This window comes from Geotrypetes seraphini, chromosome 1, assembly GCF_902459505.1.
Source record: "Geotrypetes seraphini chromosome 1, aGeoSer1.1, whole genome shotgun sequence".
NCBI lineage: Eukaryota > Metazoa > Chordata > Amphibia > Gymnophiona > Dermophiidae > Geotrypetes > Geotrypetes seraphini.
The window spans coordinates 62,110,618-62,134,004 of record NC_047084.1 but is presented as its reverse complement, the minus strand read 5'-3'; the positions used below and the strand labels follow the sequence as shown (position 1 = coordinate 62,134,004).

General features: G+C 40.6%; 1 protein-coding gene across 1 annotated transcript in view; it reads right to left on the bottom strand.

The window, feature by feature from the left end:
• Positions 1-23,387, bottom strand: part of PLCXD3 (phosphatidylinositol specific phospholipase C X domain containing 3) — a 189,665-nt gene that overhangs the window by 33,873 nt on the left and 132,405 nt on the right. Inside the window, exon 3 of the mRNA XM_033957762.1 lies at positions 13,155-13,863. Coding sequence (XP_033813653.1) covers positions 13,155-13,863 — 709 coding nt within the window. The remainder of the gene's footprint in view (positions 1-13,154; positions 13,864-23,387) is intronic.

Below are 23,387 nucleotides of genomic sequence, written 5' to 3'. Positions count from 1 at the left end.
AGCTGACCAACCTGAGACTCCACAAGGTGAATAGGGTCCCAATACCTCCTCATTATAGCAAGACAGAGCCAAGTTTTAGGCCTGGAATTTGCACCAAACTCTGATTCCTTGCTTCTGCTAGTGCCTATAATGTAGGGTTACCATTTTTCAGGCCGCAAAAACCCGGACACATGGCCCCACCCTGTTCCACCTTCGGCTCTGCTCCATTCTGCCCCAGCCCCTCCCAGTTCAGCTTCCAGTCCCGCCCCCACAAACCTCCTCTCACCTTCCCTGACAAGCTCCGGCCACATCTGGAGGGTCTGGAGCATGCGCAGATGTGTGTGACATCATCCGCGCATGCTCAGATGCCCTTCAGATGTGGCCGGAGCTTTCCAAAACCCAGACAAACTGCCGGATTTTGAAAAGTCCATCCAGGCCCCAGCCAGCCTTCTAAAAAGAGGACATGTCCGGGTTTTACCGGATGGCTGGTAACCTTACTATAATGTCCAACCTGGGTAATATAGACATGCTGGATCTGTATCTCTCATGTGTCAGCTTCAGGCATAGGCAAGCAGAGGGCTTTCCTTTAGATGAATGGAGAGGGCTGCAAAGAGAAATTTGGTACCAAAAGCAGAACTTAAATCCTCTTTGTGGGTGTACCTCCTGCCCCCAGGAACACCCTTTCAGAAAATCCAAGACTTCATGGGTTAAAGACTGGCTCAGTGGCAGACTTCAAAGGGTGGTGGTATATGGTACGCCCTCCGAAACGTCGGAAGTGATCAGTGGAGTGCCGCAGGGCTCGGTCTTGGGTCCAGTCCTATTTAATACGGGACCTGCCTCAGGGACTTTGAGGTAAAATTACATTATTTGCCAATGACGCTAAACTATGCAATGTAGTGGGCGGAGTTACCGGGCCCGACACTATGACGCAGGACCTACTTTTACTGGAGCGATGGTCTGCTACTTGGCAACTGAGTTTTAATGCCAAAAAGTGTAAGATTATGCACTTTGGTAACAGAAACCTATGCAGAACTTCCACTCTGAATGGCGAGACCTTAACAAGAACTGTTACAGAACGGGACCTGGGAGCAATCATTAGTGAAGATATGAAGACTGCCAATCAAGTGGAGAAAGCTTCATCCAAGGCTAGACAATTGCTGGGTTGCATCCGAAGAAATTTTGTCAGCCGAAAGCCTGAAGTGGTAATGCCGCTGTACAGATCCATGGTGAGACCTCATCTAGAGTATTGTGTTCAATTTTGGAGGCCACATTATCAAAAGGATTTGCTGAGAATAGAGTCGGTTCAGCGAATGGCCACTAGGATGGTCTCAGGACTCAAAGATCTCCCATATGAAAAATGTCCAGGTAAGTTGCAGCTATACTCTCTCGAGGGATGCAGAGAGAGGGGAGACATGATAGAGACGTTCAAATATGTTACTGGCCGTATTGAGGTGGAAGAAGACATCTTTTTCCTTACAGGACCTACGGCGACAAGAGGGCATCCGTTAAAAATCAAGGGTGGGAGATTTCATGGTGACATTAGGAAGTATTTCTTCACCGAAAGGGTGGTTGATCGTTGGAATGATCTTCCACTTCAGGTAGTTGAGGCCAGCAACATGCTCGATTTTAAGAAAAAATTGGATAAACATGTGGGTTCACTTCAAGGACGTGCTTAGGGGGAGGATTCTTCGAGTGGGCAAACTTGTTGGGCCGATGGCCCTTTTCTGCCGTCATACTCTATGTTTCTATGTTATCTTGGCTTCTAATTGGGTCTAATTTCAGAAGTTACTAGAAACCTTGATATGAAACCCTGACAGCTACTGGTGACTGGAATTCCCTTTCTAAATCCCCTGCGCTAAACAGGTACAGAAGATTAAAAGTGCAGCCTCTAATTACTAGGGCTGCAGGTATTTGAAAGAAAAAAAACATCCCATAGCACTAATAATATCTTGCAATTATAAGCTAAGAAAAGCTGCCAGCTATCACTGGATATGAAATAATATCTTTTTAGGAACAGCCAAGAGCAAAACACTTATGGAAATAACTTGAATATTTTCTCTTGCTGTTATACCAGTCTTCTTTTTGTGAGATCTCTTGTAATTTATGAAAGCTGACCTCTTTTTCTCTTACCTTTTCAGCTACTATTTTTGAGAACCAAAGTGGTCTTTTTATTCACCTTTTACAAAACCATAGCACATTTTTTTAATGACAGCCGTGTCGGTAACGGCTCCAACACTCATAGAATTCCTATGAGTGTTGTAGCTATTACCACTATGGCCGGCACTAAAAAACGCACTACAGTTTTGTGAAGGGGGGGGGGGGTAGTTTTCTAATAAAAAGGTTTGTTGCTCCTAAAATAGTTCTATTCAGTTTTTTTAAAAAAAATTTATATTAAAAATATACCAACTGCCTCTGTTTTCCCCGGATGCTCTCATCCAGTTAATTCCTCTTTGAGGTATTCTCTCATCTTTATAAAGTTAGTTACTTGAAAGTCTAGAATGAACCCTCTCCACATGTGATTACTGGATGTTAGATGTTTACTCACTGTAACATCAGAAAAACTATCCCTGTTTGTAAGCACCAGATTCAGTATGGTCCCATCTCACATGGGTTCCATTAGCAGGTTTTGGAACAGTTTTCCCTGTAGAAAATCCCATGGTCGAGGAAGCCAAAATGCTCTCGGTGACACCATCTGTGCAATTACACATTCATTTCCTGGCTACAAACTTCTCTGCTTTGGCCTTTACTCTCAGCAGGGAGGATTGATGGGAACACCATCTGCTCACCCATCTGCCTCAACCTATTCCCAGAGCCACAAAGTCACTTTTGGTATGTTTTTGTGGGATTCCAAGAAGTATCCATTGTGCCAACATAGATGCATAACATTGGATGAAGTTCATTAGGCCTGAATGAGTCTCAGCAAACTCTTCAATGTCTCAAATTCACCAACCACCACTACGCTTTGCTTCGCACTGCTATGACAAATTTGGAGATTTTGAGCTTCAGTGCTTCCTGTTCCTGGGATGCTCTTACCGCCTACATTTCCAGAGCAGCATTCCAGTTTTTGTAGTATGAGAGCAGGCTGAGTTGTGGTATCAGTTCTGCAGTATTTGGTTGTCTGTGTCCAGTAATCTTCTTTCAGTACAGTTTCTTTTCCCCTCTGCTGGACATCCTTGATGTCTTCACAAAGCATTTCATCAAAGCATTTCTCATTGTCACAAATGGTTTTTCAACCTTGCCGCCTCTTCTCTGAATTGCTCCATTCTTTTCATGAGGGATTCCACCTGCAGATATCGTGCACATGGAACCAATTCCTCATCTTGGATTGTGGGCTCTGACTGGAAGGTGGGAGCTGTATCAGGGGTTGCAGCTTTGGTGACATAATGTTTCCCAGTCATACTACAGTTGTATAAGATGTTGCATCTGTTGAAAGTGAAAGAGAAAAAGGCATACCAAAGTCCCTACATTTTCCTTAGCTGTTCTATATGTTAAAAGATGCAGCTTGTCTCATATGTAAGAACCATTTCCCGGGGGGGGAGGGGGGGCGCTGTCATGTGATGCAACTTGCCTGAAAGGACGCAGGAGAGGAGAGCTCTGCTCCCACACCGGCTAAATCGGCTATTTTTCTGGTCTAAGCAACTCTCCCTTACCCCCTTCTTGCCTCGGTTGCAGTGGTACAATATTCAAGTTCCTCTGGTGGCGTCTGAGCGACGCAGAAGTGCGGGGTATGCCCATCCGTGCAGCCAGACCGGCCTGAGAGAAAATCCAGTCACCCACAGTTAAGATGGCGGCAGCAGGTGACTAGATCCAGGAGATCACCCGCTTGGTCTCAGCAGCGCTAGTGGACCGCCTCAACAAACTACAATCGGTGGTGGAGGAGGTCAATGAAAAATTTTACTCCCAGAACTACCGGATAGTGGAGGTGGAGCAGCGGGTCTCTGCCACTGAAGACACATGCTCTGCACTGGAATCCCGGGTGACCGAGCTGAAACAACAGAGCGCTGACATGTTGGATCGGATGGAGGAGTTAAAGAATCATAGCCGGCACAATAATCTTCGCCTGGTTGGCTTGCCTGAGGCGGTTAAAGACCTGTATGATATTTTCAGTACCTGGCTGCTGGGTAAGCTGGGGTTTTCTGGCTCTTATCCCCGGTTCGAGTGTGAGAGGGCCCCCCACATCGGCAGTAAGACTTTGGATGGAAAGAGGGGGCGCATTGCCATTGTCTGCTTTAGCAACTGGTGGGATAAAGAACTACTCCGGGCATTTCGGAAGTCCGAAGCTCTGGACTATGATGGCTCCAAAGTTCTCCTCTTCAATGACTACTCGGTGCAGGTTTTGGCCCAGCGCGAGTTGATGTTGCCCTTCTGCACTGAGCTTCATAACAGAGGAGTCCAGTTTGCCCTGGTTTTCCCAGCGCGCCTCCATGTGTGGTGGAATGGAACATCTGCGACCCTCAACACTGTGGATGAGGCGCGGGCCTATATGGACAAGCTGCCAGCCTGAAGCTCTTTTTCCTGACTTAGCTCTGGGGAGACTTGATCCATGCTCCTGTTTCCTTTAGGGTCGCGTTTTGGGCTTGACAGGATGCTCAAATCTACTGCTCAGGACTGCTGCTCCCTTTGCTGTATTCGGGCCCCCCAGGCTGGGCCCCCAGACTGCTGGTACCATATGGCCACAATATCTGGCTCTGGGTTGTTTTGCCCGGGCTCGAGGGGTTCACAGCGCTTTTGGGACTATTGTCGCCCCAGATGAGAGGGCTGGCATCACATCCCACTCTGTACACCTGCTGGGCCTGCAGTCCTTGGGCTTTAGGGTCTGCACTGTTCCGGGGAACCCCCTGTGCAGGCTTTGGGCTGAATGCTGGACTTGCATCTGCCTTGGCAGGCCTGCTGGAGCCCTGCTTTTCTTGGGCACACTTAAGTCAGCAGACGCTTGTTTTCCTGTGGTTGCTACTCTTACTTTAACTCTATTTCACTGCATTGGGGTTTTCTGCCTGTTTACAATGTTCTCACATTGTGTGGGGTTTTAAGTTTGGGGTATTACTTGGTTTTCCTTCTTGTTCAGTTAGCTGGGGAAGTGGAATGGCGGGGTGGGGGGGAGCGGGGAAGTTCTCTGGGTTTACTGCAGGGATTGGGATGTATGTGGGGAACACATGGATGGCTGGGGATGAGAAGTGGGATATGGGGAGCGGGAAGATGGGTTTCTCGAGGGGTATGCATGGGGGAGTGCTTGGGGGTATGCTTGTGGTAGGGAGGTTCCTCGGGGTGCAGGTGGAGGGGAATTCAGGTATGTACAGAGTTGGTTGGCTTCCTATGAACAGTCATGGGGTCCAGCTGGGAGGCCTTGGAGTGGCTGTAGTTGGTACTTTTCAGTCTGACTTCTCTTTTTTCAGGGGTGAATATGGCTGAACTCAAGGTGACCATATTTAACGTGGATGGTATTAAGTCGCCCATCAAGAGAACTAGAGTTCTGTCCAGTCTTCGCAAAGTAGGTACTGACATTGCTTACCTATAGGAAACGCATCTCTCTCGGCTGGAACATGCCAACCTAAATGTAGCTGGGTGGGGGGAGATGTTCTTTTCAGCCTTTGAGGGCCGGTGGAGGGGGGTTGCCATTCTCATAAACAAATTCAAGATAAAGAAGGGAATAGACTTAGTAGATAAAGAAAGATTGTTCACCCTCTCCAAGGTAGAAAGAACAAGAGGGCACTCTCTAAAATGTTCTTATATACATCCATGGGGATAAGGTTCTCAGAGGAACAGGAAACTTGGGTGTTTTACAGAGAGAATCTGTTCCTTGTAGATTAGAACATACAATGCTAATTGGGAGGTCATACAGATGCCAGGATGTAGATGTCTTTACTGGCTTTTTACTGACATGATTGATATTTGAAAAAGTCAGAGATCAAAAGTGATTTAGAAAGAAAAAGTGAAACACAAAGTTTAAAAACTTAACATAATGGACTTTTAATGTAACATTGATGTAAGGCATTTTTGGAAAGGAAGTCATGTGATCAACTGTGCCATTGTATTCTAAAGCATGGTAATTATTACAAATGATGTCACATAGGGTATAAATCTGTTTGTCCTTCCTTTCTCCCTTTGAAGAGCACTGAAATTCTGATGGCTTGCTCTTCCCAGACAATGGGAGCACCATGGCTTTTCCTCATGTCTGTTATTTGAATTCACAGAACGGAGTTTCTAGCCCAGTCATATGGGAGAGAGAATCCATTCTGGCAATTCTTTGGCCTCGATGTTCAAGTCTTCCAGCCTGGCTTGAACAATATTTAGGTCTTCCAATCTCTTCTCATACTTCTTTTGGTCCAAACCCCTTACCATTATCGTTGCCTTCCTCTGGACTACTTCAAGTCTTTTTATATCCTTTACCAGATATGACCTCCAAAACTGAACACAATACTCCAAGTGCGGCCTCACCAACGACCTATACAGGGGCATCAACACTTCCCTTCTTCTGCTGGTTATTCCTCTTCTGTATAGCCCAGCATCCTTCTGGCTACAGCCACTGCCTTAACACACTGTTTAAATGCCTTTAGATCCTCAGACACAATCACCCCAAGGTCCCACTCTCTGTCAGTGCTTATCAGCCTATCACCTCCCAGCACATACATATAGCAGAACCCTCAAAGCAAGGCAAGCACTGAGTTATTCAGAAAGGAATCACCCAGTGAATTAGGCAAATAGAATCAAGCAACAATTATTCCTTTGATGCACTCGGATGCACAATGCCCAGCGTCCACATGGTTCTGGAATAGTATTATATGTGTAATGATTTACATCTTATCTGTATGATTAGAGGTAGAAGGTGCAGAAGGGAGAGAATTGTTTTGATTGAATGTCAATCTCCCCAGGACTTCCTCAGGGTTTGATTTAAGCTGTGATTTTATTTAATATTTAGCTTTAGCTTTTTGCCTTTCAGTTGCATGTGCATTGAAATGAATTAGCTATCAATAAGGATGATATTCAAGTTTTTGGTTGGACTATTGTAATACCCAATTGCAGTGGTCTTCACTAATTTTTAAGTGAAGGTTGTTTTGGTCCAAAAAGGGTAAAGGAAGTTTCTTCTACCTGACTCCCTAAATTACATATTCCCCCATTGATCAGTCTTTAACTCTGGGCAGGGGAATGGAAAACCTTACCACCCTTTAAGAATGTGATGGTGTAATCCCTCCCTTGGTTCCCTCTATTAGGTATTTTAAAATGTCATGGCTCTGAATTCACTTTAAGGGTTCCTTTCCTCTCTCTCCCTTCCTCTATACTTCAACAGCATGCAAGGATCCTGGCTTTACCATTCCTAGTATCAAAGCCATATATTCATCCCCCAAAACATTCATTCATAAAGACCTTATTATATCCTCAGTCTTTTAGACCACCATTCAATAAACTTGCACCACCTTTCCCTCACAGTATTTTACTCACACACGCTTTCTTCTATCCCATGCACTACTGCTTCTGGATTCCAATCCATTTCATTGTCACTCTACATGTCAGGGCAATTTTCTCTTATCTCCATAGGCATTTCCTCCCTTTCTGAACTAGAGTGCACACTTATTCCCTGAGCAGCTTTCAAATAACTCTGTGTGAGCTACCCCTTTCTCCCAGCTGGCTGCTGCCTTGGAGCTGTGCTTCTAACAGCTTTATTGCACTCTGGAATAAAGTGCTTTGGGGCAGAGGCACTGGAACTGGGCTTCCTGCATAGCTTTCTATGCTTTCTCTGAAACTTTCTCCTTTCCAAAGCCTGCCTGTTTTTACAGCTGGATTTAATTTGTCCTGCTCAGGTTCCTGTTTTTCCCTGTCTCTCTGGGCAACCACCAGCTGTGCTCTGAGGGAATCATATATTTCTGCCCCTCTCCTTTCTTTAACCCTTGCTGTGTCAGATTGCTTGACTAGAGGTTTAGCATGAAAGCTTTCAGTGTGTTTGTAAAAGAAATGATAGGGGACTGTAGCAAGAATCCTGTTCTTCTCTGCAGTGTCCCCTCTGATTTGCCCTCCCTGTCTTCCCTTAGGGCTAGGAACAGGCTTAGTGGGAAGGTTTCTCGCTTTAGGAACCAGGACATTTTACTTACTGGTTGGGTTTAAACCAGGATCTGAACCAGTGACAGGCTCTTTCCTGTCACTTTACACAAACTTGTGTACAGGCTTCCAAGACAATGACTATCTAAGGACAATTGCAAGAAGTCTGTAATATGGAAACCTTATTGGTGAAGAATATCAATTATCTTCATAGAAGACAGAACATCTTGAGAATCAAGTTTGGAAAAATAATTTACATTTTATAAATTTCCTTAAGTCTTCATTTATAGCCTTTATAGACATGAGTCAAGAAATACCTCTATGAGATATTAGGAATACCTGCTGACTCCATGCCTACCTATAATGAAAGCATTTTATTTTTGTGCTGTGGGAAATGTTGGACTATCAGGGCAACAGGGAGGACTAAAAGCAATGTGGAACTACGGAGGCAATGAACATTACTGATTTTCTTGAATTTCTTTTGCATTAGAACCTGATCATAATGCTGTCTTACGGTTATATTATTTTTGCCATTTGAATAATCTGTTTTCGGGATCAAAAATAAGAATTCATCCTGATTTATCTAAAATTACACAGAAAAGACATCAGGGGTTTCTAGCCCAGAGAGCCAGGATTTTGGCTCTCAAAGCTAAATTCTTGTTAAAATATCCCTGAGTTTATATTGTAATGTATGAGTCTAACTCCTCTTCCCTCCTCCCTTTAATCAAGCTGCGCTAGAGGTTTTTAGTGCAGGCCGGTGAGGTATGTGCTCCAACACTCATAGTAATTCTATTAGTATAAGAGCATTTATTGCACTGGCTCATGCTAAAATCCACTAGCGCAGTTTGAAAAAAGGGGCTCCAAATCATTTAATTTCTTTGGCCCCCAACAGTTGATTGAGTTTGTAGAGGCAAAAGACGAATTGAAAGTTCTGGTTGCTCCTATAGATAATACTGCTGTTTTGGTTGACCACATTCTTTCTATTTAGCAAATGTAGCGGAATTTAATTTTTGAAATGGCAACTACAATAAAATGAGGAAAATGGTTAAAAAGAAGCTAAATGGATTAGTGACAAAGGTTAGAACTGTAAATCAGACATGGATGTTATTTAAAAATATCACTGTGGAAGCCTAGACCACAGCTGGAAAAAAGAGAAACGAGAGCCAACATGGTTAAAAGGTGAAGTGAAAGAGGCTATTAGAGCAAAAAAAAAAAAAAAAAATCCTTTAAAGAATGGAAACAGGATCCAAATGAAGAAAATAAGAAGTGAAATAAGCACTGGCAAGTTAGATGCAAAGCACTGATAAAGAAAGCCAAGAAAGAATATGAAGAGAAATTTGCCAAAGAGACAAAAACTCATAGTAACAATTTCTTTAGGTATGCCAGAAGCAGAAAACCTGTGAGGGAATCTGTTGGACCGTTAGATGATCAAGGAGCAAAAGGGGTGCTCAGGGAGGATAAGGCCATAGCGGAGAGACTAAATGAATTCTTTACTTCAGTCTTTATGAAAGAAGATGTAAGAGATCTATTTGAACTGTTAATGGTTTTTAAGGGTGTTGATGCAGAGGAACTGAAAGAAATCTCAGTGAATATGGAAGATGTACTAAGCTAAACTGACAAGTTAATAAGTGATAAATCACCTGGACCACATGGTATACATTCCAGGGTACTGAAATAACTCAAAAATTAAATTGTTGATCTGCCCTAGTGATCTGTAACCTGTCGCTAAATTATCTATAGTACCTGAAGATTGGAGGGTGTCAAATATTAACGCCAAATTTTTTTTTTTTTTATGTTTTATGTTTTTATTAAAGGATCAATGCACAAGCGAAAATACAAAGGGCAACCAACAAAGAGAACAGCAAAATACAATGTCTCATACAAGAGACAACAAAAACAGGCAAAGACAGCTATAGAAGTATATCCTATGCAAAATCCAATTTTGAATAAAGAAATAGACAACCCCCCCCCTCACCCCACCCGTGCATCCCAGGACTCCATCCTGCTCTAAAAGGAACTCCAGCAATCCAGGTAAGCTACAGATTTCCAACTGGATGCCCCCTTTCTGTGCTGTCTCTCCCAACTTGCCATCTGAGACATGTTAGCTCGCCACTGTTGGACTGTAGGTCACGCATCTCCCACCCAATGTCGAAGGATGAGTTAATGCCAATTTTTAAAAAAGGGTTCCAGGGAGATCCAGGAAATTACAGACCAGTAAGCCTGACTTCAGTGCCAGGCAAAATAGTGGAAACAATTATAAAAAATAAAATTGTGGAACAGGCAGACAAACATGATTTAATGGGGTAGACTCAGCATGGGTTCAACCGAGGGAGATCTTGCCTTACCAATTTGCTTGACTTCTTTAATGGTGTGAATACATATATTTTTTAATTTATATATATTCCGCATACCCTACATTCTATGTGGATTATAAATTATTCAGGTACTCAGGCATTTTTCCCTATCTGTCCCGGCGAGCTCACACTCTAATGTACCTTGGGTACTGGAGGATTAAGTGACTTGCCCAGGGTCACTAAGAGAAGTGGGATTTGAACGCATAACGGGCTGGGCTGTAGCTCTAACCACTGCACCACACACTCCCTAATACATATGTGGATAACGGTGAACTAGTTGATGTAGTGTATCTAGATTTTCTGAAAACATTTGACAAAGTTCCTCATGAGAGGCTCCTCAGAAAATTATAGTCATAGGATAGGAGGCAATGTTCAGTTGTGGATTAGGAATTAGTTATCAGATAGAAAACAGAAAGTAGGATTAAATGGCCATTTTTCTCAATGGAGAATGGTACATAGTGGATTGCTGCAGGGATTTGTATTGGGACTGGTGCTATTTAACTTATTTATAAATAATCTGGAAATTGGAATGACATGTGAGGAGAATAAATTTGCAGATGACATTAAACTATTCAAAATTGTTATAAAGCATACAAATTATGAAAAATTGCAGGCAGACTTTAAGAAATCGGAAGACTGGGCATCAAAAGGGCAGAAGAAATTTAATGTGGACAAATGCAAAGTAATGCACATTGGGAAGAATAACCCAAATCAGAGTTATCAGATGCTAGGGTCCACCTTGGGGGTTAGTGCCCAAGAAAAAGATCTGGGTGTCATTGAAGACAATACAATGAAACCTTCCACCCAATGTGCTGTGGTGACAATAAAAGCAAAGATGCTAGGAATTATTTAAAAAGGGATGGTTAACAAGACTAAGAATGTTATAATGCCCTTGTATCGCTCCTCAGTGTAACTTAATCTTGAATATTGTGTTTAATTCTAATCACCTTATCTCAAGAAAGATATAACGGAACTAGAAAAGGTTCAAAGAAGAGTGTCCAAGATGATAAAGCGGATGGATCTCCTCTCATATGGAGCCATGGAATCGAGGGTGAAATACTCATGCGGATTAAAAACTGGCTAGTGGATAGGAAATAGAGAGTGGGGGTAAATGGACAATACTATGACTAGAAAAGCGTCACGAGTGGAATGCCGCAGGGTGCTTGGTCCCGTGCTCTTCAACATATTTATAAACGACCTGGAAATTGGTGCAACGAGTTCAGGTGATTAAATTTGCAGACGATACAAAGTTATTCTGAGTAGTGAAGACGTAGGAGGATTGCGAAGACATGCAATGTGACATAAACATGCTCGAGAAATGGGCCGCAACATGGCAAATGAGGTTTAACGTGGATAAGTGTAAGGTGATGCATGTCGGTAACAAAAATCTTATACACAAATACAGGATGTCCGGTACAGTACTTGGAGAGACCCCCCCATGAAAGAGACTTGGGAGTTCTGGTCGACAGGTCGATGAAGGAATGATTAAGAAGGGGATCATGAACAGATCAGAGAAGGTTATCATGCCACTGTACCTTGCCCTAACCTGGAATACTGCATCCAGCACTGGTCACCATACATGAAGAAGGACACAGTACTACTCAAAAGGGTCCAGAGAAGAGCGACTAAAATGGTTAAGGAAGGAGTTGCCGTACAGTGAGAAATTAGAGAAACTGGGCCTCTTCTCCCTTGAACAGAGGAGACTGAGAGAGGACATGATTGAAACATTCAAGATAATGAAGGGAATAGACTTAGTAGATAAAGACAGATTGTTCACCCTCTCAAAGTAGAAAGAAGAGAGGGCACTCTCTAAAATTGAAAGGGGATAGATTCTGTACAAACTTAAGGAATTTCTTCTTTACCCAGTGAGTGGTAGAAAACTGGAACGCTTTTCCAGAGGCTGTTATATGGGAAACCACCCTCCAGGGATTCAAGACAAAGTTACCAGAACATACGCAGGTAAGGCTAGTCTCAGTTAGGGCACTGGACTGAGCGCACTGCTGGGCACGATGGACCACTGGTCTGACCCAGCAGCGGCAATTCTTATGAAAGACTAAAAAGGTTAGGGCTCTTCAGCTTGGAAAAGAGACGATTGAGAGGAGATATGATTGAAGTCTACAAAATCCTGAGTGTAGTAGAAAGGTTACAAGTAGGTAGTTATTTTTTTATTTATTTATTTTTTTTTAAATTCTATTTTTATTCCAATTACAAAGACTAGAGGACACTCAATGAAGTTATAGGGAAATACTTTTAAAACCAATAGGAGGAAATATTTTTTCAGTCAGAGAATAGTTAAGCTCTGGAATGCGTTGCCAGAAGTTGTGGTAAGAGCTGTTAAAGTAGCTAGTTTTAAGAAAGGTTTGGACAATTTCCTGAAAAGGCCTGGCAATCTACTTCTGCATTCTGCCATGAAAACTTGATGTACGAGTTCATGGCACCTAGCAAAAGCAAATTAGGGCTTAACACTCTGTAGTAAAAGGTCCCCAATATGTTGTTGTCTCTTGAACTACTATGCATTCTGCAACAAAGTAATTTCTCTTTGCCAAGGACATGAGCAATGCGAATGTCAGTATAATTGTTTCAGTTGTCCTGGCGTCACAATTGTTGAAGCTGTCTTGGTCTCGCCGCTTCTGGGTAAGTAGAACTGATGTTTTGCTACCATGCATGATGACTGAAATGTTGGTTCTACCTATCCAGATGCGGCAAGAACTGGACAACTGCAACAATCATGTCACCAGCCACGGAAGCCAAAGAGAACTAATGTCAGTATATTATTCTTCAGACACTTACCTTTCTGTGATTGTTTCTCTGAGTCCACTAGTAACCCCTTTAACCACTGTACTAGCTTTTGGAGTCAACACCACCTGAGATATGAAAAAGGAGCCCTTCTTTCTTCTTTCAGTAACTGATGATTGGAGAAATTGAATCAGTTTTTCTGTGTCTGTGGTGTTTGCCCATGGAGCTGGCATCATCTGTCCAGGCCAGAGAAATGATACTTCCAGAGCCACTGGACTGTGATAAAATACCAAAATTTGGTAATTTTTTTCCCATAGGTACTGAAGACTTACTTCTTGGGCAAAAATAGCTGGGCACATTTTATTCCCAAATATGTCTTTAAGCATTTGCACAAGGTTTTCATGATGATATTTCTGCATTCCATAGAAATGGTTGAAGTCCAAGAAGACTACTTCCTTGTGGTGCTCAGTGAGAAAAGCATTGATCTCTTCAAGGCCTTCATTGACTTTGGCACTAAATAAACCATGAGCAAAATAGAGTTCATTATCAGGATCTCTGGGTTTGGTGGAAATTCGAAGGTCAAAATATCGTATCCCAGCTTCCATCTGTCTTGTAAAAGTCATTGTTTGTGTTGCAAGCCACTTTCTCATCAACTTTTTAGCCACTGTCCCAAACACAGAGACAAAATTCTGAACAGTTTCAGGTTGTTCAGGACCCACTGGAGAAGCTTCATCAATGTAGAAACTGAAGGAGTCATGAGACCCTAAAAATGAAAGCAAAAATCTGTTTTCACTTGGTGCATATCAGTTACATCAAAGTCAAGATAAAATCATTTTTATTTATTTATATGTGACTTCTTGATAAACTGCAAATGGCTAACAAAATAATATCTAGGTTGTGTACAGTCTAATTGGAGAAAACAGAATAGACATAGCATAAGAGGTCTGCAGACACGCAAAGGGAAAGGGAAAATTAAGTTCTTAAACAATATGTTTCCTGTAACAGCCATATTTTGAGGGTCTTAAAATTACACTACGATGCTGTTGGAGTGTATTCCAATGTTTAGGACCAGAGTAATAGGAAGCTGTACCCTGAAAGATATCTAGCTACAGGGAAGATGGGGTAGTGAGATGAAATTGACCAGTTTAAGAAAAGCATAGGTTATGAGTGGACTCGTTGAGAATGAGGTTGTTGATGTACGTAGGGGTTGAAGGAAAATGACCCTTACAGACTTTTATTCTTGTTCAGATCTCTGATTGTCCCCTTTAGTTGTATAATTTACAGTGTATCCTTATCTGTATTCATTTACCCCCTTTTACTAAGCCGCAGTAGAGGTTTCTACTGTGGCCCAGGGCGCTAAATGCTCCGATGCTCATTGGAATTATATGAGTGTTGGAGCAGCGTTGGAGTATTTAGTGATCTGGGCTGCGGTAATAACCTCTACCATGGTTTAGTAAAAGGGGGGTCTTCACTTTTATTTTATTTATTTGCATTTATTAACTGTCTTCATGAAGAGATTTACCCAAGGTGGTGTACAGCAAGTACGATTCAATATAAAACTTCCAATTTTGTTAAAAGCATAACAGTAGTAAAAAGAAGAAATATAAACAAATACAATGAATAAGGTAAACTCAAAATCAGCAACATGAAGCTTAGGCCCCCTTTTATAAAGCTGTGCAGCCGAGTGCCATGCAGCAAATGCTCCAACAGCCATTCAATTCCTATGGGCTTCGGAGGATTTACCTCGCTGGCCTGCACTGCCGGCTTTTGTAAAAGTTTCAAAAGGGAAGATTAGGTTCTTACATCGATAATGTTCTTTCTAGTAGAAAGGCCTTTACCCCTTATTATTTTCTTCTAGTCTAGCATTCAATACATTGAAGTCAACTTTCCAAGGGATTACTTTTATTTATATATATATATATATATATATATATATGTATGTGTATATATATATATATATATATATATATATGTATGTGTATATATACACACACACACCCGAGAATGTTAGGGGCATTTTCAAAACACCACGGCTCTCTTTTACTAAGCTGCAGTAGAGGTTTCTACCACAGCCCAGGGCGCTAAATGTTCTGATGCCGAAACTCATGAGAATTCTATGAGCATCAAAGCAGCATCGGCGCATTTAACATTCCGGCCATGGTAGAACCTTCTACTGCGGCTTAGTAAAAAGGGAGGTAAGACTTCTACATTCTATGTCCCCTAAATGGCAAAGAAAGACCAGGATCGATTACTTTATACCAGTGTTTCTCAGCTCGGTCCTGGAGTAACCCCTTGCCAGTCAGGTTTTCAGGATATCCACAATGAATATGCATGAAAGAAATTTGCATATAGTGCAGGCAGTGTATGCAGATTTCTTTCATGCATATTCATTGTGGATATCCTGAAAACCTGACTGGCAAGGGGGTACTCCAGGCCCAAGTTGAGAAACACTGCTTTATACTATACTCACTGTTTATTTAATCACGAATTGACAATGTGTGATTATTGAGCAAACTGTTCAGGCATTTTTCGGCTACCATCTACTATGCTATTATTATGTAATTCTATTACTTCTTTTTTTCCCCTCAGGATATCAATGTTGCCAACTATCTCCACTAAGTTGATTTTGCATAAACATCTTTACCCTTCTGAATTATATTACTGGTTTGAGTGTTATAATTGATTGCTAAATTTAACATTAAAAAAAAAAATTCATTAGCAAACTCTCTGTGAATAAACTAATGAAAAGTGCAGTTTTCCATTAATGCGATGCTGAATATCCTGGAAAGTATGCCACTGTCATCGGGGAGGGGGGGGGGGGATCAATTTAATTAAGATAAAACGTGTTACTAGTATAATATTTGTTTTGTATATGCTATTTGCTAAGAATTCTTGAATTATTGGAAATTCCCACCACTGTTATAAAATTTAAATGTGATGATAGTACCTTCCATGACAATTTAATTCATTTTAATATGAAGGGAAAGAAACATTTCAGGAAAATCTAGTATTTACAGAAAATTTTAGAAAAGATAGATATATTTGAGCATAGAATTCCAATGTCCTGAGTAAACCCCCCTCCCTCCTTGAATGGTTTTGTAAAAGAGGTTTTTAGTGCCGGCCGGCACGCAGAATGCTCTGCGCTGCTCTAACGGTCATAGAGTTCCTATGAGTGTCAAAGCAGCGCAGAGCATGTAGCGTGCCGGCTGGTGCTAAAAAACTCTTGCGTGGTTTTATTAAAGGAGGGGGGATAGATTTTTACCAGATACAATATTTATTTATATTTTTATGGTTAATGCTTGGTAATATATAGAAATAAAACAGAACATAAATGTCCATCCTAACATTATCTCTGCAAGAAACTCCCCAACCCCTATATGTCCTGCTGTCCAAATTAGATTATAAGCTCATCTGAGCAGGGTCCGTCTATTACATGCCAAATGTACAGTGTTGTGTACTCCTTTCAGCACTATAGAAATGATTTTAAAAATTATGTGATACTATTTTTTATTGGACTAACAATGCACTTTAATGGTAAACTGTTGAAATGTGATTTTCCTTATAAGGCTTTCACTGTTATAGTTGTTTTGTGATCCTTGTATTTTATAAACACACACACACACACACACCGATTCTATATAGGTCACCCAAAGTTGGCTACCTAATTCTGGGTTCAGAGTCCAGGTGTACATATAAAGTAACTAGTCAATTAAGTGCTAACAATCAATTATTGGACTTAATTGGCACTTAATTAATTGGCAGTGTAAGTAAAAATAAGAGGAAAAGAAGGCCACTTTGGTTCTCAAAAGTAGTATCTAAGAAGGTAAGGAAAAAATAAATTAGCTTCCACAAACTACAAAAGATCGCAGAAAAAAAAAAAAAAAAGATGGGCAAATAGATATGGAAAAGTGCTTTCTAGAAGACCAATCCTGCTTCTTCAGACATCTCCCCAAGTGACGCTAGTAGCACACGCAGGGTGTATGGTCAAACTTTGTCATTGCTAAGAGCTGACAGACTACACATTAGCCTATAGGGCAAAGTATGTATTTACACTGACTAACCCCCCCCCCCGCCCTCCTTTTACAAAATCATAGCGCGGTGTTTAGCACCGGCCGCGACGGCTAAAAACTGTGCTACGGTTTTGTAAAAGGTGCGGGGTGGGGTAACTTCTGTTAAGTGTGTTTTACTTAAAAAATATATATATATTTTTCCTGTATGTCATTTTTCCATTCTTGTAGATAGCTTATATGCAAACAAATTTATTGTTCTTTGTATAGATATGTTTTTATGGTTCATCAGTACATACAGGAGTGAAAACTCAGCATTGCTTATAAAAGGTGTGTTTTCACATAGAGATAATAATTCCAGAATGCTGACAAAAATATTCTTTACACATTTCTACCTTAATTATTACGCTACTCCTACAATATGTCAACCAGCAATGTTGTGATACAGTGTGTGTATGTTTATATCAAAGGATTAAGCCAGTGATTGATATTCAGAGCACATGTAAACAATCTATGTTACAGATGCTCTAAGTCTGAGGTAATTGTCCACCTAGCATTATTTATTAAACAATAGTTGGGCTTAATAATATTAGTAATATTCAATGGAAAAGTAGTAATACTTTTATAGTATATAGTGTATGATCCATTGATGAATATACAGTGTTGTATCAAAGGATGATCATTTGGACGTTTAGTCCAAAAATTAGAGGCTAGAGAGATGTCAAACACAACCAGTTACATTTATTAAAACATAAGTACCAATATAAGTAAAAACAAAAATAAAGTCCTAGGTCTTGAGAAAGACCATATATAGTCCAACAAAGGAATCCTTTGGACGTTTAGCACATTTCTATCTTGGCAGTGCAGACAGAGCCTTGTGTCTTCCTAATCAAGACAGAGCTCTTTGCATAGGCCCTCGAGACCTGTATGACTATTTGTACAATCTTTGCTGAACCAGAATGGCTACTTCTCAACTAGTGAATTGATATTACCTATCGGACTTGCTCAGATAATCAGAGGAAGACTAATACCAAATCTTATGTTCTTATAGGCTTTTATTGAGGTAGGCTTGGAGTTAAGAACCATGGAATCTAATTACTTTTGGGGATCCTGACAGGTTTTTGTTATATGAATTACTGGGCTTGGTGAACTGTTGCTCTGATACAATATGGCAATTCTTAGGTTCTTATAGACTGGGAAATCACAATGAAATGGTGCAAGCTACCACTGGGTTAGATGTTCATGAGCTTCATTTCATATTGACAAAACACCAGTTCTTCAAGCATTCAGTTTAGCCTGTGTCTGTATAGCGAGCCAGCAAGAGACATGGAAACAAAGGCAATAGATAACATCGTTTATTTATATGCTGCAAAGCCTTGCAGATCAGTGTAGTTGACAAAATAAAAGAGGATTGAGTAAATCACAGTGAAGTACAAATTGTCAGTTTTCCAGAAATTTAACAACTAAATAAGCTTTCAATAATTTTCTAAAATGCAAATAAGAATTTGAATTATTTGGAGTAATCAAATAATTAAAAAAGGCTTTAGACTCGATTGCCCTAATTTCTGGTTTAAATGATGAGTCAAATCCAATAAAACACGCTATGTACACTGACTTGACACAGGAATCACAACATTATCCAGCATTATCTCTGATGTAAACATATCTAAATGCTTTTCATGAACCAAATATAACATCTCCGTCTTTCCAATATTCATTTTCAACTGATTCTCACCCATCCATCTCTGAATCGCTTGAAAACAATTCTCAAGCTGGGATAAAGTATCCGATACTGTGCCCCTAACTGGTATGAAGAACTGGATGCCATCTGCTTAAAGCTGGTAATTCACCCCCAAAGCTTTTAATTAATGACAAAGATGTAATAAATAGATGTTAACCAGAATTGCTGATAATGCTGATTCCCTGGGGTACTCCACTAATAAGGGTAGACCAATTTGACCCACCCTGACCCACTTCTATACAAAAGGTCCTGTCTTGTGAAAAAATAACTAAACCACTCCAGAACTTTACCTCCAATACCCAAAGATCTCAATCTTACAAAATAATCTGATGATTCACAGTATCAAAAGCTGAGGATATGGCCAAGAAGAACATGAAGAACCAGTCTCCATGATCTAATATAGCAAATATTGTATACAGTATATGCTTTCCCATTAGCGGCCTATTAAGGTTGCAGTCATTCCCCTCTCATGTAACCCTACCTTAACACTCGATCACTCTCCTCCAGTACCATCTCAAGCCCTACCTTCCTTACCTCCATGTTAAGGCTAGTAAGAAAATAATGTTCTCTGTCAAAAAAGGAGAGGCTTCCTTTTCAGAGAAATAAACAATGTTTGGAGATGTGACCGGGTTATAACTACTGTCCCCTTAGACATTTCAGTGGTAGTTTAAAATGTTCTACGCATTGAAGTATTTGACATTGCGTGTACAACAAACCTTAATAAAACTTGAAACTTGGTAGTGAAAAGATCTCCATCAAATTGTTCTAGACCATCCAGTCTCATGAGGAAGATGGGGTGCTGATTTGATCCCTTCAGCTACTGCTTTTCCACTGATGTGCCCTTATACATTGTAGCTCAAGGTAGAGCTTGAATTTTGTATCCCCAAAGTAGTGGGTTGTTTTTTTTTTTTGGGGGGGGGGGTTATATTCATAAAAATATGGCACTATTTTGATCATTTTAGTGTCTCTAATTATTGGCTTTTAACTTTTTTAGTTCTATTCAACTTCTTTTATTGTTTTTTTTTTTTACTATTGTAAACCGCATAGAACTTTACGGCCTTGTGGTATATAGACCGATTATTATTATTAAAGTGGCATCTGCCTGTGTGATTACTGTAAGTGAGCCACAATTCAGAATTCCTAAGGGACCGCTTCCTAGAAACAGGATATTAAAATGAACTCTTTGGCATTTATTCTCTGATAACAGCTACCTTTTAGTTAGATGGCGAGTCAGGCATAGTCTGTATTCTAGAGTTTAGTCAGAAGTTGTGACCTATGTCTGCTTAAATGGAAAAACTGATTGAATCAGCTGAGGGAAATGCACTACCTCCTCCAATATGAGCTTTAATCCCTGAATAACAATGAAAAGCATTTGCCAATGCAGAAATACCCTCCTATCACACTATGCAGAAATTCTGTTTCTGAACAGTATATACAGTTCTGTTTAGGATAGAGAATGACAGGGGGACAAATTTTTCCCCGTCTCCGCGGATACTCATTTTCCTGTCCCAATGAATTCTTTTCCTGCCCCTGACCCATTTCTGCAAGCTCTGTCCTCATCCACACAAACCTCAAACACTTTAAAATCATAAGCTGCAACATTCTAGAGCAGTGTTCTTCAACCTTTTGACACCTATGGACCGGCGGAAATAAAATAATTATTTTGTGGACCAGAAGTTGAAGAACACTGGGCTAAGTCGTGCCCATCTCCACCCAATCTCTGCCCCAGACCCCGCCCCCATAATAGGACTAATTGTAACACCATTTTTTCCATTCATTTTTCATATATATATATATAATATAGAATCATATTAAAAACACATAATGGTTAACCACAAAATTAAAATACACAAAGCACACTGTATGCTTTTCAACATTCATTCTTACCAGAAAACAGATAACCCCATGCAAATGCAGGACCAAAAACTAAAAGTACTAATATTTACAAACAAACCCTAAGATGCAAGACTCTGCATGTAGTACAACCCCAGAGGAAAAGAAACAAATGCATTTCTTCCTGAACAGACAGCAGATGTAAACCAATCACTAAATTAAAAAATAAAATCATTCACCCTACTGTTGTTGTCTCTCTCCTTCCATGCTGTGCTTTGCCTTCTGGCTTGCCCCCCAGTGTTATCTTCGGGCCAGTCCACAGTGCGATCAACGTGGCATCTTCAGGCCGGCTCCCTGAGAAGGCTCCCTGAGAAGGCTCAGAGAGAAGGCTTCCGGTTCAGGCGCAGGACATGCATAGGAGCCTTTTCCCACAGCTTTGTGCACTGCAGCACTCAGGAAGTCAGCCCGAAGACGCCGCGTTGATCGCACCGTGGACTGGTGGCTGAAGAACGCCCAATGGACGTGCCAGCCCTGTGAACCGGCAGAAAATTTCTGCGGACCGGCACTTGTTCACGGACCGGCGGTTGAAAAACACTGTTCTAGAGCTCAGATTGTGATGTCATAATGCCACATTCCACCAATGCCTAAGCTCTGTCCGCATTTGCACAAGCCACAAACACTTTAAAATTATAAGTAGCAACAATCTAGAGCTCAGATTGTGATGTCATAATACCTCATTCCATCATCCAATGCCTAAGCTCTGTCCTCATCTGTACAAGCCTGAAACACTTTAAAATCATAAGTGTTCAAGGTTTGTGCGTTAAGGCAGAGCTTATAAGAATGGAGCATGGACAAGGGTAGCGACAAAACTTACAGGGACGGGACAGGGAAATTGAGCTCCTGTGGGTAGTTTAGGACAAGAATCTTCATCAGTGCCCCAAAATTAGGAGGTGCAAAGTTTGTATGGTAAAAGTATTTTCAGGGATTTCAAAATTCCTGTGTGTCCGTATCTTTTCTGGCAATAACCTAACCATTCTTCAATATGGGCAAATGTGTGAATTACCAAACAGCAAGTATACTCTTGGCCACTGAAGGGAGAGCAATTTCCAACTCAGGGAATTTGCCCATACTGCTGTCTTCTCTGTGGTATTAAGATTTATGTTTCCTCATATTACATAAGTAATGCATCTGATGAAATGGACTATGGTCCTCAAAAGCTCATGCCTTAATATTTTGGTTAGTTCATAAGGTGCCAACTGTTTTTATTTATTTATTTTTTATTTAAAAATTTATAGCTGCAGCAAACCCATAATTCTGCCTGGGTTACATAAAAACACATATAATAAAATTATAACAAACATACGATAATGTATAACTTCTATAATATTCTCACTCAGTTACTAATATCTATACCCTTTTAACAGAAGTGCAATAAAATTTAAAGAAACCTGCTTGATATTAACAAAATAACATACATATATTCTCTCTCAAATCGCATTGTTTTTACACTTTTCCTAAATTGTAACATGTTAGAGGCCTGCTTAATTTCAAGAGGTAACAAGTTCCATAGTACTGGTCTCTGTACTGACACCATAGATTGACAAATTCTTGATGATCTCACCAAATGCAACAATGGAACTTAAAACTGCATCTGATTCTCAGAATGCAGAGTTGTCTATGGCTGATAACGACATTGGGCCCCCATGCAGGTTTCCTCTCTCGCGTCATCATCGTGCATTATAAATTTTGAAAAGACTTACTGTTTCCCATAAAGAAACACTAGTTTCTTGGAGTGCCCCCTTATTTTAGTGCAATTTGAAATGGTAAACAACAATCCCCTGTCTTTATGACTTCATATGCTTTTGCCGTAACTCGTCAGCCTTCTCTTCTTCGAGATGAAGAACCTTAACCTGTGTGCTGTTAAAGTATACACACAGATCAAAATTCCATAATGAAAATGAACTCCATTATCGCATTCAGAGAGAAATGTGAAAATGTGATTTATTGTTGTCAGATCTGTGAATTTTGTTATTTGTGATAATAGCACCGTAAACCTTACATTCACATGACAGGTTAATCCTCCTGGATGTTCGTCAAGATTGCTCTTAAGACATCTCATAATGAATATCCATCATCAATTTACCCTGAGAGCAAACATAATTTTATGTGAAGTGATCTTTCTGTTCTTCATAGGATGCATGAGCCTCCTGCGTTCTCTCTCTCTCTGGTATATGTCAGTTTATAGAATAATGTTTTATGCACCTCTCAATAGATGCCTGAGTTCTCAGAAGGGGATATTTCTGATATAATGAAAATTTTCACTTCCTCCGAGGGCAGAGAGACAGGAGAGACCATTAACTTACAGGAACTGGTAAAGGAGAGATTTTTTTTTTTTTTTTAAATACAGAAGACGATTTGAGAAATTGGTGTAGGACTCATTACTGTCAGAATTGTAGGACTGCCCTGTTCTCCCAGCTAGCTTATTATGATCAGTTTTTCCATTCACTGACAGTAACCACTAGTTGTTCAGTGTGGAGTCAGGGGCTGACCAGTATGAGACTCCTGAGTTACATGCGGTGATGCAATTATTTCCTACAATGCTCTTTATTATTCTCAGCTTGCTATGGATTCTTTAGCAGTGAAGTATCACAGCTGTATATAATAATTATACTGCAACAATCAAGTCAAGCAGCATTTCTGTGATTC